At 41.2% G+C, this 15,632-nt stretch overlaps 2 protein-coding genes across 3 annotated transcripts; one reads left to right on the top strand and one right to left on the bottom strand.

Annotated features, from left to right (window-relative positions):
- Nucleotides 1–6: 6 nt before the first annotated feature.
- On the bottom strand, nt 7–6,303 carry ap5m1 (adaptor related protein complex 5 subunit mu 1). Of its 2 annotated transcripts, XR_013305209.1 has the most exons (9): nt 5,782–6,303; nt 5,030–5,687; nt 4,243–4,470; nt 4,022–4,161; nt 3,275–3,360; nt 3,092–3,204; nt 2,904–3,000; nt 2,165–2,302; nt 7–2,067 (listed from the first exon to the last, which is right to left on the bottom strand). XR_013305209.1 is itself a non-coding variant. In XM_077621091.1 (8 exons), exons 1-8 carry the CDS (start codon nt 5,847–5,849, stop codon nt 2,226–2,228), a joined length of 1,467 nt encoding a protein of 488 aa, XP_077477217.1. In that variant the 5' UTR covers nt 5,850–6,303; the 3' UTR covers nt 2,116–2,225. The 2 variants fall into 2 exon arrangements, 1 of the variants encoding a protein (XP_077477217.1); XM_077621091.1 differs by lacking the exon at nt 7–2,067 and having other exon boundaries at nt 2,116–2,302.
- Nucleotides 5,430–15,410, top strand: exoc5 (exocyst complex component 5). Its single transcript, XM_077621090.1, has 19 exons — nt 5,430–5,591; nt 6,117–6,272; nt 6,505–6,599; nt 7,523–7,670; nt 7,798–7,992; nt 9,175–9,239; nt 10,242–10,270; nt 10,352–10,461; nt 10,584–10,628; nt 10,698–10,838; nt 10,912–10,994; nt 11,073–11,282; nt 11,366–11,513; nt 11,597–11,705; nt 11,898–12,018; nt 12,512–12,598; nt 12,674–12,782; nt 12,865–13,080; nt 14,226–15,410. Exons 2-19 carry the CDS (start codon nt 6,246–6,248, stop codon nt 14,412–14,414), a joined length of 2,127 nt encoding a protein of 708 aa, XP_077477216.1. The 5' UTR covers nt 5,430–5,591; nt 6,117–6,245; the 3' UTR covers nt 14,415–15,410.
- The last annotated feature ends 222 nt before the right edge of the window (nt 15,411–15,632 follow it).

Genomic DNA, 15,632 nt, shown 5'->3' with positions numbered 1-15,632 from the left:
TTTCTGAACTGCTTATCTTCACAAGGGTCACAGGGTGAGCTGGAGCCTATCCCAGATAACTATGGGCACAAGGTGGAGGGTCAATATGTATATCAATGAAGTAATACTGATTTCTTTTTTTCTTAATACTGAATTTAAATACATCATATAAAAGGTCATTAATGCACCCACATTGATGTGAACTATATGTGTTGATCATATTTAATTGATTGGCAGGCATGGACGGTGATGGACGTCCAATTCATTTGAAGTGGAAGGGTTGACAGTGAAAAAAAATTATTCATTCACTGCCACCATCCCAGTTGAAATTAATTGGAATGGATAAGCTAATAAAAAAGGTTGTTGGTAAATTTTCTATGTCTTTGATGAAACATTTTGGGCGTGTCGGAATAGCTCCGACTACCCAGAAAGAACCCACACAAGCACGGGGAGCTCATGCTTTCGCTAATCAAAAAGAATTCAATGCAGCATCTCGGGACTGTAAGACAAATTTGCAATCCACTAGGGCCAGATTACCATTAAACAACGTCACCTAAAATGTGATTGCCTCGCCCAGCAGTCAATGAGGCGACCTTTTCTTAAATGTTGAGATTTAGCGACCTCTCTCAGCGACTATGAGGTATAACTGCAAAATAATTGCTAATGTAGATGTCTCACAAAATTATTATATTTTTTAATTTGTTTAAATGTGGCCAAAAAGGGTTCTGAAATTGGTTTTAGCAGTTTTCCTTTTTCGAGCAAACACTGGAAAATTATCCCTTGGCATTATTTTGGAATAAACTGGAAACAAATGGTTTTGAAGACAGTACTACAAGAAAAAAAAAACTTTTATGACATTTAAATTGCCTAATTTTGGGTGAGTTTGAAAACTGGTGTACATTTCAACATATTTACTTAGCACTTTTGGGCGTAAAAATGGTTTCAACTTTACAGTGCACATGGAGTATATTTCGAATAGAATAGAATCCTTTAGTCACGATGAATTTAAAGTGGAACAACTGAATGTAAAGCTTCAGGCTACTCAGCTGAAAGCACTGGAGCATTAAAACAAGACAGTGCCTGAACGAGACAAATCCACCAGCAAGAAGTCAATGACTGTAGACATGAGGAGCCAGTCTGGCGTCATCTTGAGGATAAAAAAAACCTTTTCCAGCTGGCTACCCATACACACTAGGCCTTAAAGCCAAATCACGGCGAAGGAGAAGACCCGAGAGGTCTCGGTATCCGTCGCTCGGCGTGGACACTCAAGAAGGTGAAGTATGTTGTGTGAGCAATTGGTTCCAATTGACAAAGGATTGGTCATGGTCAGCCTTGTGAGTGGAAATCCACGTGAGAATGTGGCATTTGGAGCGGTGAGGGGGGCACAAGAGGCCAACAGCAGACAATGGGGCACTCAGAAGAGTCTGGATGGAGTAGTGGGTGGGGCACAACCTCCTCTGATTTAACCCTTTAACACTAGTTATGCGTTACTTTGATGGGAGTTCCTACCTTGTTAAGTTCCCAAAAAAACTCCTATTACTGATTACCTTCAAATTACTTTTGAGGATAGCGTACATATTAGAAAGTTTGCCTTAATGGGGCTGTGATAGACTGACAACTGTGTTCTACAAAACCAACAAACAAAGCACTCCAATGAAGTTAGTTCACCTACATAACATCAACAGAAAGCCCAATCTCATCCATCCTTGTGACTCTTTCGCCAATTAGTCAGGTCCACCAGCTGAATGTTTCCCACTGCTTTAATGTCTCGGAGGGCCAGAGGGTCAGCGCTCAATCACAACCTGGCTGGAGAGGTTGTTTGTTTGAACTACTCACTAGTTGACAGGGCGGGTACGGGGGTCAAAAGTGGTGGGGGCTGGTGCAAAGACCCCTGCCAGCTCTAAAGAGTTGCCTTTTGTCAGCAAGGCAGTGTTCAAGGCAGTCAAGCCTTTCACTGCCCTGCTGGCCCCGGCCTCTGCAGGACTACAACAGCTGATGACAAGGCCCCAGCTGCTAATTATCCGGCTGATGGAGAGTCACTGAAGTGGGCCCGTCAGAGCGAGGGGTGGCCCTTATGCCTGTAAGGGGCTAAATGGAAGGGAGGAGGATGAAGAAAGGTTGAAAAGGAGTCGGAAGTACTTTCAGTGTTTTTTTAATCAATATTTAATCCAGTTAAACTTTATACCTCCAATTTAATCATCACTGAGTATATTGGAGAAATGTGTCGTCCTTGATTTGAGTCCAGATTACAGAGACATCTGGCATATGGGAGCAGGACTTGTCGAGTTCCAAATGTAATAGTCTTTAGATTTAAGTGCCCGAGCTGAAAGAAGGATGCATTAGAAATAAAATAATCAGAATAGATTATAAATATGAATTAATATAATATGCAGTGGTACCTCTACTTACGAATGCTTCTACGTACATATGAAAATTTCCGGTGACAAAACACTTTGAAATGGAAATTATTTTCCCGCTATATGAAAACGATCCAAGTTACGAAATCCCCAAAATGTCAATACATTTCCTTTGTCCTTTTTTATTTTGAAAATGTCGTGGTAGCGTTGTGTCCTGCTTGACAATGTCCCTACATTCTACTGGCCTCGCATTGGCTGTTTCACCACAACTCTCATGCACCTGCACTAATAAATGTTTTTGAAAAGTTTTTATTCATTATAAAATAAATTTCCATAATTTTTGTACGTTTTTCACATCTCTTTATACTAAATTGTGACACTTTCATCATTTTTAAAGGGTTTAGTTTGTAGTTTTTTTCAGGACTGGAACAAATTAGAGGATTTACATATAAAATACTGCTCTTTTTACCAAAAATACAAATTATGAAGCAAGGTCCGGGAACCAATTCATTTCATAAGTAGAGGTATCAGTGTATATCATATCAAAAGTATATAGTGTAAACTTACAAGTTATTATTTTTGGTTTGGCTGACGAATACACCTGTACTGAGTTTTGGTCCACGCAGCATCCAGAGAGTGTGATGTCAGGCACTTTAAAGTACAACTGCAAGGCAAATAAAACAAAATACAAAATACATGGTGCAATACACGAATAAATGAAGATTTTCCACAGAAGTGTGTATGTGTTAACCTACTTTCATATAAGCTGTGAGTTCTGTACAAATGGGGTCAGTAGGTCCTGCTGCTGGCCCTGAAAAGTTGATCCTGCCTTCCATTGTAACTTCACGAGATTTAGGAAACTTTGGTCCTGAATGTTCAAAAGTGGAAAAGAATTTGTTAGCTTCTTGACAAGAGTTCTCTGATAATTCAACACTCACCAAGTACCCATACCAGTAGGTTCTTCTCCTTGAACACATCAACATGTCCAGAGCTCACTTTAACATCCATAAAGCCCATCTGAGACCTGTACAAAAAAGATTCATAGGCAGAGAGGCTATAGATTAAGTCGTATAGTCATATAGTATAGTTTTGACCATACTGCTTCAAAATATCATTTTGGCTGAGCAGGGAGAAATGTTCCCCATTAGACATTAGATTTAAGAAGTGATATGACTAAACCAAACTTGCAATGTTGCTTTCAATATTCATGGCAATAATTCATGTTATTTATCTTTAATTATTATAAAAGAGAGTATAGAGTTTACTAAATAGTTAATAAGATGTGACATTGATAACGGACACCTTCACACTTGAGCTTCCTGTGGAAAAAAATGTTCAGAAATCCAAAGAGGTCAAATGGCATAACAAAAGATGTTTCATATACAGTATGTCTATTCATATGTTATTATTTTGAGATTATAAACTGCACATATCATTTTTTATACAGGAAAACGATATTTGTTCCTATATAAACCGTACCAGGCTCTGAGATGCAAGGTTCCACATTATATTATGGTATGTTTATACCAGAAGCCATGCAACTCATTACTCTACCCAGTAAATATCCTTAAATAAGCCACAGTCTTCATAGTAAGGTGGTCTTATTGTTAAAAAAACATCTTAAATAGATATGAGGAGAAAATGAAATTGCATGAGATTGAAAGGCATATACCCCCCTTGATTACCTGTTAAAAAAAGATAGGTGTGCTTCACAGTACTCAAAACTATTCTTCACACTCTCATGGAGTTTCAGGTTGGCAGACAAAAGCAGGATTTTTTCCTCTTCCTTTAATTGATATGACCCAAGGATCGGGGGGACAGGTACCTATGGGAGATTTTAAAATGAAATGATAAATGCAAGAAATGTCGAATGTAGTACTAAATCATATTGGCTGTGTATGCTAACCTGTGATGTGTAGCCACATAGTCGGAAAGGCTCCAGGGGAGGAGAGAAGGGAAACTTGTACGGTCCGGAGAAGGACGAGCCATCGCTGTTATCAACGCTGCAGGCAGTCAAGATACTGGAATCCAGCGAGGTGACGCAATGATGAACCAGGATATCCTGCAGCGGTGATCCATTGGGTGGGAGAGTGAGGGTCACCGTCACATCTGGGAGAACCCCTTCCACTTCACACTGTTAAAATAGTCAAATGGAAAAAAAACAGTCAAATGTATAGATCGACCGATTATCGGCGCCGATATTTGGCAATTTGATGATTTTTGGTATCTGCATTTAAAATCCGTCCGAAATAAAGAAATCAATCAAAACTAGGTTATTTCGGCTCGGATGCTGTCGCGCCTCCTGTCCTTTCTCCTGCTGGCTGACCCTACATTTACCCTAGTATGAGTATGAGCGCAAATTGTTGTCTGTATTCTTATGCTCTTTGATTGGCTGGCCGCCAAATCAAGGAGACAGACAACCATTAGTGCTCACTCATACCTGGGGGCAATTTAGTGTTGAACCATTCTACCCTCCCTGTTTTTGGAATGCGGGAGGAAACCAGAGTACCCGGCTAAAACCCATGCAAACCCAGGAAGAACATGCAAACTCCGCACAATGAGGACCCACCTGGGTTCGAACCCTCGGATATAATAATATTGGTAATAATAATTGGTATAGGTCGATCTCTCTTGTCAAATGATGGGCGAAAAAAAGAAACATGTGTTCTTATTTGCTTTTGCTGTCCACTTACTTTGCACATAACAGTGCCGTACACATCCCACGTGTCCTGTTTACTTGGGTCACCGTATTGCATGGAGCGTACAGTTTCTGTCAGTGCTATATTAACTACAGCCCGTCCGCGGTGGAAGCCTGTCTTCCAAACTGGGTGCTTTTGGCTGCCAGCTGGAGCAACCACAGAAGATGTGGCGGGTGCCTTGACAGAGGGCACGTCAAGAGGTGTACCAAAAGGGAGGACCTCCAGGAGCACAGGGGGAAGCATTGCCAAGCGAGAGGCTATCACCTCATTATCAAACTTCCCCCCTGGTCCCAAGAGAAAATTCTGTAATCCAAGGAGAAATGTGATGCCCTGTGAGACGCACATCAGTTTGGCCATAGGTGGGCGGGGCTCCAGTGGAACCTCCACTAGACCCAGACAAGCTAGGATGACAGGTCCTTGAGTGATGACCACCACTGGCCAGAGCGTTTCCTGGCCAGGACCGACGCGCAGCTCATAAGTAGGGGTCTTTGGACAGCGACGACAGTCATCTCGGAGAAGGACGAATGGTTTGTGCGGGTCTGAGAGGCCGAGCTCGGTGAGCAGGAGTTTGAGCACGGAGCTATCCTCCGGAACTGCTACATACAAGGATCCCCCGAATTTCTTTGCTCGGTGCTCCACAGTGGCAAACCTCCTACGAGTGAACGTTAGCAATGTTACAAACACGTTCTGTGGATGATCGCGAAGGAAAGGCGTGAATAAAATTGACAATCAAGCAATATACCAACCTTGAAAAGCGAACTGAAGCATTTTCACCTTTATCGTGGGTAATAATCCACAAAGCCCGAAAACTCATTTATTTACTGGGTTGGCGTCGCAAAGTCAAGATAAATTTTCGCTAGTTCAACAACGAATTGAGCGATTTTTGACAACCGATTGCTTTGTTGACTGTACTTCTTGTTTTTGTCTCCACCCGTAGATATCACATACATAGAAAACTAGATGAACCAACCAGAGATGTTTACTGCTTTAAGATGGCCGTCGCTTACTAACGCCACCGATTTGGACAGTTCAAATCCAGCACTCTATATATGATATCTATGTCTCCACCCGTCTCATACAGGAAGCAGGACCCGCTAGCTGTCAACAAAAGGCAACATTTTTAAAATCCATGTCGACGTCGGCGTTATTGCTGAATTTACGCTCCTCCGTAGAAATTGTGATTGTTCGCCTCGCCAGCTGATCCTTCAAGATGGCGACGACTGCTCAGCTTTTCGAGGTAAAATGAAAGCTTCTCTCCTGAGTTTGGTTAGCCTTCAGTAGCTAGCTGTCTAGCCTTCCTGAAAGCTGCTTCTTCTTATTTGCATGCCCTTTCTGCTTTAGGGTTAGGGTTATTGCTTAGGGAACAACATCCCAAAACGGGCTCAGAAAAAAACTCTCGCCAGGAGGTTTACGAGGCTATCTTGTGAAGTTTTGTGTGAGACACTCTAATGTTGATTTTTGCACATTAGGAGCCCTTCGATGCTGATGAGTACATTGAAAGATTGGCCTGGCGGACCCCCGGAGGAGGATCCAAAGGAGGAGTTGAAGCATTCGACCCTAAACGGTAATTAAAAAAAAGTCATCATTTACAGAAATGTGCATTATGGCATGGTAAATTCCCGTGGAATAACAATGTCCTAGTTTATTTCTGCTATTCATGTTCATGAATTCAAAAGCATCAGCATTTATATTAAAATTTGTGTTTGAACTAAATTTCTTGGAGTGTTTATGCATATTGAAAATCTGAGTGTTAAACTCATATTTCTCTTTGATTTTTTTAAATTACTAATTGGATTGTTTTGTTTGGTTCAGAGTAAAAAAATAAAGCATTCCTAATACCAATTCTGGTGAACAGTACGGATCCATAAGTAAGTCAACTATTTGTCTCGTATATAGTATTGGTTCAGTTTTAGTTCTGTTGTAGTCTTGTTTATGCTTATGGTGGAAGTTATTTTCATTAGCAAAAATTGCCACTACTCTTTAGCTGCATGTGTTTATCCTTCCTGCGTTATCTACTTCGTCCACAAAACTGTTGCCACTACCTCGTCGGAAGCTCTTAGTGAAGAGTCGGAGACAACGTATCTTCGAAGGGCACCACATTTGAGTCACCAACCAGGGAATGAGTGTCGGCAAAGAAAGTCTGGGAGATGTCTTTAAGCTGCAGCCTTTGCTTAGGGAATTAGTCAGAAGATTATACACTCATCATTTTGGGATGTTTCCTGCTCTGTGAAATATGCTGCCGACTTAGAACATTTGCTCAGTAGCATTTATGGCGTCGGAAAATGCAGCTGACGAAGCTGCTCGAACTTCTTAAAGCGGGGAACCTACGAATTAAGCATGTGACACTGTTCTTTTTAACAACCGCAGTATGACTGGGAGGTCAGTGGGACGAATTTAACCTTGTGGGACTTGATTACTTTTCCAGGCAGCCTACACGTAATCCCAGATGAATTTTGCAATTTGACACCATATTTCCCGTCACGGCAGGTTGTTGGAGGAGTTTGAGAATCACATAGAAGAGTTGAAACAACTGGACGAGAAGATACAGCGAAGGGTTGAGAAGTTGGAGCATCAATGTCACCGTGAAGCTAAGGAATTTGCCCACAAAGTGCAAGACCTGCAAAGAAGCAACCAGGTGTGCTTTTTTGGACTACTTGTATTGAATTGAATTGGATGCTTTTTATTGTCATTATACAAGTAAAATGACCACTCTTTACTTTGAACGATTTCATGATATGACTTGAATTTTCCTCCCTTGTCAGGTGGCCTTCCAGCATTTTCAGGAGCTGGATGAACATATCAGTTATGTGGCAACCAAAGTATGTCACCTGGGCGATCAGCTTGAAGGTGTGAACACTCCACGACAACGTGCCGTAGAAGCTCAGCGTCTGATGACCTACTTCAATGAGTTCTTGGATGGGGAACTGCGTAGCGATGTATTCAATAACCCAGACAAGGTGGGTAGGATGATTCCCCCGCTTTGTGAGATTGTGAGACGACTGAGGAGTAATGTGCTGATATTCAGCTGCAGGCAAAACGGTGGAGGATTAAGATGTAAAACTCCCTTAATAACTTGTCAAGTTATCACCCAAATTGCATCCCACAGCTAACTAGATTGAATAAATACACTGCTATTTGACAGTTTTCTGATGGGCTTGCCTTGTTCATCCCAAGCCTAGTTGTATTTACATTGAGTATTACTGTATGTCGCAACCATAGAAGTTGAGATAAAATGCAGACTTGCAGGAGGCCCATGTTCATATTAGATTGTATTGTTTGGGATGACTGTGCTATGATGAGCTTCAGTAAGCTTTTTTATGGTGGGGGTCTGAAACAGTGAGGGTGTGTCAGGGTCAAGATCGTCATTCCCAGAAAGGGATGTGGACATATCTGTCCAGATTCCTTTTTCCAGAGCATACCTCCAGATGGAAGGGGTTGAAAAGTTGCAAGAGAATAGCTGGAGGGGAATGGCTTTGCTAATCCTCCTGAAAGGGAGGGATGGCCCGCCAGCGTGGAGACAAGTGCTGCTAAACCCTGACTGCAGGGAGACGGCTACATTACTTACATGGGATTTAGCTAATCTTAGCTGGGGGACAGATACTTAGAAAACCTTCGCTGAGCAGAAAGGCTGGATCCTCCTCACGGGAGCAGAGTAATGATGTTAGCTGAGGCAGGCATCTGCGGGAACAGAGGAGTTGCATACAGTGGGCCTTTCGCGGGGCCGGGGCTTTTTACAGTCAGTGTGTATGTCAGGAGTGGTGGTGGGAGGGGCACCTCCATTTAAAAAAATAAATAAATAAATAACATTTTTTTTTCAGGCAGATATCCCTGGCCGGACAGATTATAGAAAGCGATTTTGAATCCTTCAGGATTACAGGCCATTGAGAAAAGTCAAGCTAATAGAGCTGCATGTGTTGCTAAGTTAGCACGGCTGGTGCTGATGCCCAGGTGAGCTCCGCCTGTCTGTTATCAGCCAGCTGTTCAACACAGAGAGGCGGGGAGGGCTGTTTTAAGATGATCCCCCTAGTGGAAACACTGCCGACAGCCTTTTTTTTTTCCAGAGATGTCCGCTTCTCATGGTCATGATGGCCTGCTCTTGCTCATTTCTTCCACATGTTAATTTCCTTACCCTTCTTCAGATTAAAGAGGCTGCTGATATAATTCAGAAACTACATCTCATTGCCCAGGAGCTGCCATTTGACAGGTGAGTCAGACATCCTAGAGGCACCTTTAAACAAGGGCACTGGCAAACATGGGCAAGGTGCGGTATTTAGCATGTTAAATATTCTTCACACTTAAGCCGCCTTTTATATATTTATGTAAGCATCATCAATTTCAATAAGTTTTTAGAAACAAAGGTCTGACTCAGGGGATATTTCATTCCGCGTGTTCCAATCTCATATTTACAGCATAATCTAAATTTCAGCGTTTACAAAAATAATAATTCTAAGAGTTATGTGAAACAAATGTCTTAGTGGTGTTAATTTATTTAACAATGCTCGTTTTCGCTTTGGACTGCAGTGGTGTATCATTGCACTGCAAATGTTTAAATTAAAATTATTCATACGTATAGTATTTAGCTACATGAGGAGTGCAAAACATTACCGTATTTTCCGCACACCTTTAATGAATGGCCTATTTTGAAATTTATTTCATATATACGGGACACCGGATTGTAAGACACAGTGGTAGTAGTGGTGGTGGTGGTGGTGGTGGTTGTGGTGGTGGTAGTGGCGGTAGTAGGGGATTCTGTTAAAGATCCACTAGATGGAGCTGTAGTAGTCGTGGTTAGAAGTTGTGTTATACATCAACTACTGATGGAGCGACCTAAAGGGAATGATTACCCATATTGATCCATTTATAAGGCACACTGTCAGCTTTTGAAAAAGTCTTAATTGCGACTTATGGTGCGGAAAATACGATATATGTTTTTGCCACTGTTTTTTTGCCCAATTAATATCCACAAAAGCAGGTATATTTTTTATTCAGAGCTTATATAATTTACCTAATGAAATGTACAGTCAGTCATCACAATTTCTAGTCCGATTTACACTGCTTAAAAATGTCAAAACATTTTAAGCAACACTTTAAATGCTTTAATGTAGGTATCTTTTGTATCAGGCCTTCTGACATTGTGGGTGTATAATCAAAAACTGGTGATTGTAAAGCTGATCTCTTTTTTTCTGTTTATTTTTGTGGTCTACAGATTTTCAGATGTCAAAGCCAAAATTGCAAGTAAGTTTCCTATGTCTACCACATATACAGTTATCCTCATTGAAAGGTTATACATGTGTATTTTTGTATTTTTGTTTTCAGGCAAGTACCATGACCTGGAGCGTCAGCTAATCCAGGAGTTCACTGCTGCCCAGCGCAGGGGAGAGATTGGGCGTATGCGGGAGGTGGCAGCAGTTCTCCTACATTTCAAGGTGACTGAAAATAGACAATTTTTCAGGCAGCTACTGTATTTCTTTTGTTCCTGTTTTTATTTTTTTTTCTAGGTTTTCCTCTTATTACTAAAAATTGTAACCATTGTGTTGTTTTTCTGAAGGGCTACGCTCACTGTGTCGATGTCTACATCAAACAGTGTCAGGATGTAAGTGAGGTTTCTTTTACTAAAAATGGGATGTGTAGTTATTAAATGTAGTCCTTGCATTGGGTCTAGGGTGCTTACATGAAGAATAATGTGTTTGAAGACACAGCAGCCCTCTGCCAAAGGGTCAACAAACAGGTAGGCGAGGTCTTCAGCAGCCCAGAGACCATCATGGCCAAACTCATCCAGAATATCTTTGAGAACAAATTACAGGTACTTCTTTTGTCGACTTTTGAAAGTGACTTTTCTCAATGGGCCTTTTATTAACAAGTTTCTGTGTGATTAGGCCCATGTAAGGGAAAAACTGGATGGCACACGACACTCTGATGTGGAACAGTACCTCAAGAACCTCTATGACCTTTACACCAGGTAAGCCATTCTTCCTTTCATTTCCTTTATGTATATACCACATTCTTCATCCTTATGGTTTGTGTCCAAATACACCAGAACCACGTTGTTGGCCACCCAGCTCAGTGAGTTCAACCTGGGCTCCGACAAGCACACTTTCCTGTCCAAGCTCATAAAGAGCATTTTCTCCTCCTACCTGGAAAGCTACATTGATATGGAAAAGGACTACCTTCGCAATCGCGGCGCCATGATTCTTCAACGTTACTACGACTCCAAGAATCACCAGAAACGTCCAATTGGCACTGGAAGGTCAGATTTATTTATTTTATTTATTTTTTAAACAGTGCTCATTTCACAATCACGTACTAATGTTAAAGTTCTTGTCCGCGCAGTATCCAAGACCTAAAGGAGCGAATCAGACAGCGCACCAATCTACCCTTGGGCCCTAGTATTGACACCCACGGGGAAACGTTTCTCTCTCCGGAATTGGTGGTCAACCTTCTGCAAGAAACTCGTCACGCCTTTGAGAGATGCAACAGGGTGAGCCTACATGTGTTACGTTTTAAGTTCGGCTATGCTTCGTAATCCAAACCTCATGCTTGGCTTTTTGATCACAATCACAGCTTTCAGATCCAGCAGACTTGCCAAAGAACGCCTTTTTAATCTTCTTGCTGCTGGTCGAGCATCTTTGTGTGGACCACATTGACTATGCTTTGGAGATCGGCCTTTCAGGTACAGTCATCTTTTAGGATTGTGTCGGAGAACAGGTGAATCATGTGAAATGTTATCTTAGTTTAACTTTAGCTGCCACTAAAGTGTTTTTACTGAGAAGAATTCATAGAAGAGAAATAAAGATTTGACTGCATTGGGCCAACACTCAAGCGTATCATTTGATTATATTCTCGCTCTCTTGCTTCCATACAGCAATTCCCTCCTCAGATGCCAAGAATGCCAATTTGTACTTCCTTGATGTTGTCCAACAGGCAAACTCCATATTTCACTTGTTTGACAAGCAGTTCAACGACCATCTTATGCCTCTAATAAGGTTAAACGCTTTATTGGCTACACAATCTGTACACATACTGAAAAAGACAATTCTAATTAAAAAATGGCAAAGTACATTTTTGAAACTCGAAGTTCATGATTATTTTCTAAAATCAAGGTTTATTAGTTTGGACATTAAAAATCACGTGTTTTGTAGTGTATTGGTTTAAACATATTAAGTTTAACATGATTTGCAAATCATTGTATTCTGTTTTTATTTATATTTAACATGACTCCCAAGTTCATTGGTATTGGGCTTGTACAAACAGAACAATAAGCATATGACAATTGTGACTCCTGATAATATAAAAAAGTCAGCATATATTTGTAAAATACAGTTTTATTCAGCTTTTATACTGATTCAAGCACAATGAAATCTGCTGTGTGTATCACACAATAGGTACACAATTGCTCAACCATTTTAATGTTGAGTTATTTAGGTTGTCAGATGACCTACCTTAGGTTTGCGTTATTATTCAAATTTGTGTTTACAGTTCATCCCCAAAGCTGGCTGAATGTTTGCACAAAAAGAAAGAAGTCATCGAACAAATGGAGGTAAAACTGGACACAGGAATAGACAGGTTAGTGAGTTCCAACAGAAAACCCACATTGGGTTTTGAATGGATTGTAAATGCTGCTTGTATTTAATGCTGCAGAACGCTAAACTGCATGGTGGGACAAATGAAGCACATCTTGGCAACAGAACAAAAAAAGACTGATTTCAAGCCAGAGGATGAAAACAACGTCCTGATACAGTACACCGCAGTAAATATGACATAAGCTATAAAAAAGGGAAATATTTTTCTTCTTCCATGTTTTAAATGTCTCCTTAATTATATTTGGGTAGGCCTGTGCCAAAGACTGTGTCTACGTGAGACGGCAGGTAGAACATGTGCGGAAATCTATGGATGGCAAGAATGTGGACACGGTGCTGACAGAGTTGGGAGTTCGCTTCCACAGACTCATTCACGAGCACCTCCAACAGTACAGCTACAGCTCTATGGGAGGCATGCTGGCCATCTGCGATGTGGCTGAATACCGACGATGCGCCAAGGACTTCAGGGTGAGAGTGGGGCAGAGGTCCATGGCAAAACATGGCCACCCCCCTTACAAAAATAGCCTGTGCATCCTGCTCTTGAAATATAACTTAACTTTTCACGTAGCTCCTTTCCTATGTCTTGGTAAGGATTAATCTGGCATCTCCAAAATTCAATTCAGATGTATTCTGCCGTCAAAACTATAAAAACTCCCATACCCAAACCTTAAAAATGATATTAACAGTGATAAAAAAAAGATCCTTATTACTCAACCTGGCAATACTTGTCACAAAGTATCCAGGTTAGTGACCTTTGATCAAAAATATAAAAAGCAATTCACTACAAGTTCAGTGTTCAATCAAAACAAAGATATGAGCAACTAAAATAAGTAGTACACATTAAGCCAATATAAACTATTAACGGTGCTTACTCACTGGCCAATCTTCTTCTCGGTCATCACATGACATTTAGCTGTCATCTTTTGTATTTATGTATTGTCATGGCCATTTCCGCAGTCTTTTCTGATTGAAATGTGTGCCCTGCCAATTAACTGTAGCCTAAATATTTCTGTTTTTCCATATTATCTTTTGCGACTGTATTGTTAGGAAAAAATAAGAACAAACAAACTGCAAACTCAGTAAATCATTCATATTAAGTCAGACATTATGATGTTCAACATTTGTTGGAAAGCCATTTTATACACCAGATGTCCTCATCACAGTTGAGTTGAGCTAGGCCCTATCCCAGCTGAGTTTGGGAAAAATGTGGTGTGCATCGTGGACTGGTCACCAGCAATCAATCTCATGGCACATTTGGACAAGTAACTATTCACACAAAAGAATTTTGAGTTCAAATGTTTGGTGATGTTGACAAACTGGTGATTCAATGAGCACTAACAAGCAAGACATGCAAAACCTTAAAAGGAATCTAACAATCTGATACCTAAACTACAGAACTATTTAAAAAAACAGTTTAGCCACTGTGTTGCGTTTTTAGAACCTTTTAAAGCATAGTTTGCTCTCTAAATTTGAACATAGTGTGATCTTAAGTTGCTTAGCTTAAGAGTTTCTTTGTGACATTTGTCTATGTATACTAATTAGTAATTACATCAGATTATGCGTTCAGGATTACTGTTTTTGTTCACATGCTTTTTTCTGTATCCACCCTGCAGGTGCCTCTGGTCCTGCAGCTCTTTGACACTCTACATGCCCTTTGTAACCTTCTGGTCGTTGCCCCTGACAACCTAAAGCAGGTGTGTTCAGGTGAGCAGCTGACCAATCTGGACCGCAACCTCCTGCACGCTTTCGTCCAGCTCCGAGTGGACTACCGTTCAGCACGATTGGCTCGCCACTTCAGCTAATGACTGAGCCAACACTTGGCAAACACCCTCCGTCCAATACCAGAGTCCGCTGCCATGCTTCAATGAATTGATGCACTTTGGATAGAGACGCCTCCGCTTAAGAGGATGCAACTTGATAGACTTTCCTAGCGTTGGCATCAAAACGCCTGATGGTAACTGTTCCTTGGGGTTATGTGCATTTTACCTCTTGCTTAAAATGTGTATCAATGTAATATTTGTTTTTAAATACTAATGTCACCCATATTTAGATTTCACCTTAAATGGACATTGATTTATGTACAAAAAAAACATTATTTTTGATTGTGCCAACTCTATCAATTCTCTGGCTGCCATTGGGCACCCAGAATAAACCCTCAACCTGCTGTAAAGGGAAACAAATAATGTCTTGATCAGCACGAGAAGCAGGGGATGGAGCTCTGTCAGGATAAGAGAGACACATGACCACCTCGCTGACCATTGACCCCAAAGCACAAAGCAAATGTCAAGAGGCCACTGAAACGAAGTGAGATCCAAGCTCGAAGCAGGTCTGAGAACCTCTTCAGAGGTTTGGGTGGTCCTTTGTTGGTTCAGATGACTGCTGCGATGGGTCACTGAGCATGTGTCACTGTAATTGCAGAGATCAACACTTGCTCAAAGACGTTCCCGGCTAGAAGTGCACACTCCGGGTCAGCGGAGATGAAATACTGACTTTTACTGATTAGAGAAATACACTAGGGAGAAGCTCTTCACTCAGCGCTTGTGCCGCGGTTGCTGTCTTTTTGCACTAAAAGAGGAAGTATGGATGATGCTGGAAATGTCTTCTCTGCAAAGCTGCTCCCAATGTAGTGCTGTTTACCTTAACCAGAGACTCATTAAACAAAATGGATGGATTTTATCTTTGCCTTTATCCTCAAAGGAGACGAGCAACGACGGCAAGTTGGCCCGGTGCTTTAATATGTGTGAATGTCACTTTCAAAGTGAAATAAAAACCCCTTCCATTTCTATAGAAGTCATCAAGTATTCATGGGAATTCTTGCCACCGGAGCAAAGTTCTTTCTTCTACTTGGGGAAGTGAGCAGCGCCGGAGGGGATTAGATATCTCTGGCTTGATGAATTGTGTGCAGTAGTCATGGACGGGGGTGAGATAGAGACGCCTGAGAGCTCGGTTCCAGCTCCGGCTGGTTGGCGTTGTGTAGAAGGTACACACAGCCGAGCATGTTCAAACAACATAATTAATTA

Source organism: Stigmatopora argus, chromosome 15 (genome assembly GCF_051989625.1).
Source record: "Stigmatopora argus isolate UIUO_Sarg chromosome 15, RoL_Sarg_1.0, whole genome shotgun sequence".
Taxonomy (NCBI): Eukaryota; Metazoa; Chordata; class Actinopteri; order Syngnathiformes; family Syngnathidae; genus Stigmatopora; species Stigmatopora argus.
The sequence above is the reverse complement of the archived record's forward strand: the minus strand, read 5'-3'. Positions and strand labels throughout refer to the sequence as shown.

Excerpts from the sequence above, each read along its gene's own strand:
- exoc5 (XM_077621090.1), top strand. The coding sequence starts at position 6,246 with ATGGCGACGACTGCTCAGCTTTTCGAG. Across the intron at positions 10,995-11,072 it reads CTCTATGACCTTTACACCAG|AACCACGTTGTTGGCCACCC; the intron begins GTAAGCCATTCT and ends CAAATACACCAG. Across the intron at positions 11,706-11,897 it reads TTTGGAGATCGGCCTTTCAG|CAATTCCCTCCTCAGATGCC; the intron begins GTACAGTCATCT and ends GCTTCCATACAG.
- ap5m1 (XM_077621091.1), bottom strand. The coding sequence starts at position 5,849 with ATGAGTTTTCGGGCTTTGTGGATTATTACCCACGATAAAGGTGAAAAT. Across the intron at positions 5,688-5,781 it reads GCTTCAGTTCGCTTTTCAAG|GAGGTTTGCCACTGTGGAGC; the intron begins GTTGGTATATTG and ends GTTCACTCGTAG. Across the intron at positions 4,471-5,029 it reads ACGGCACTGTTATGTGCAAA|TGTGAAGTGGAAGGGGTTCT; the intron begins GTAAGTGGACAG and ends CTATTTTAACAG.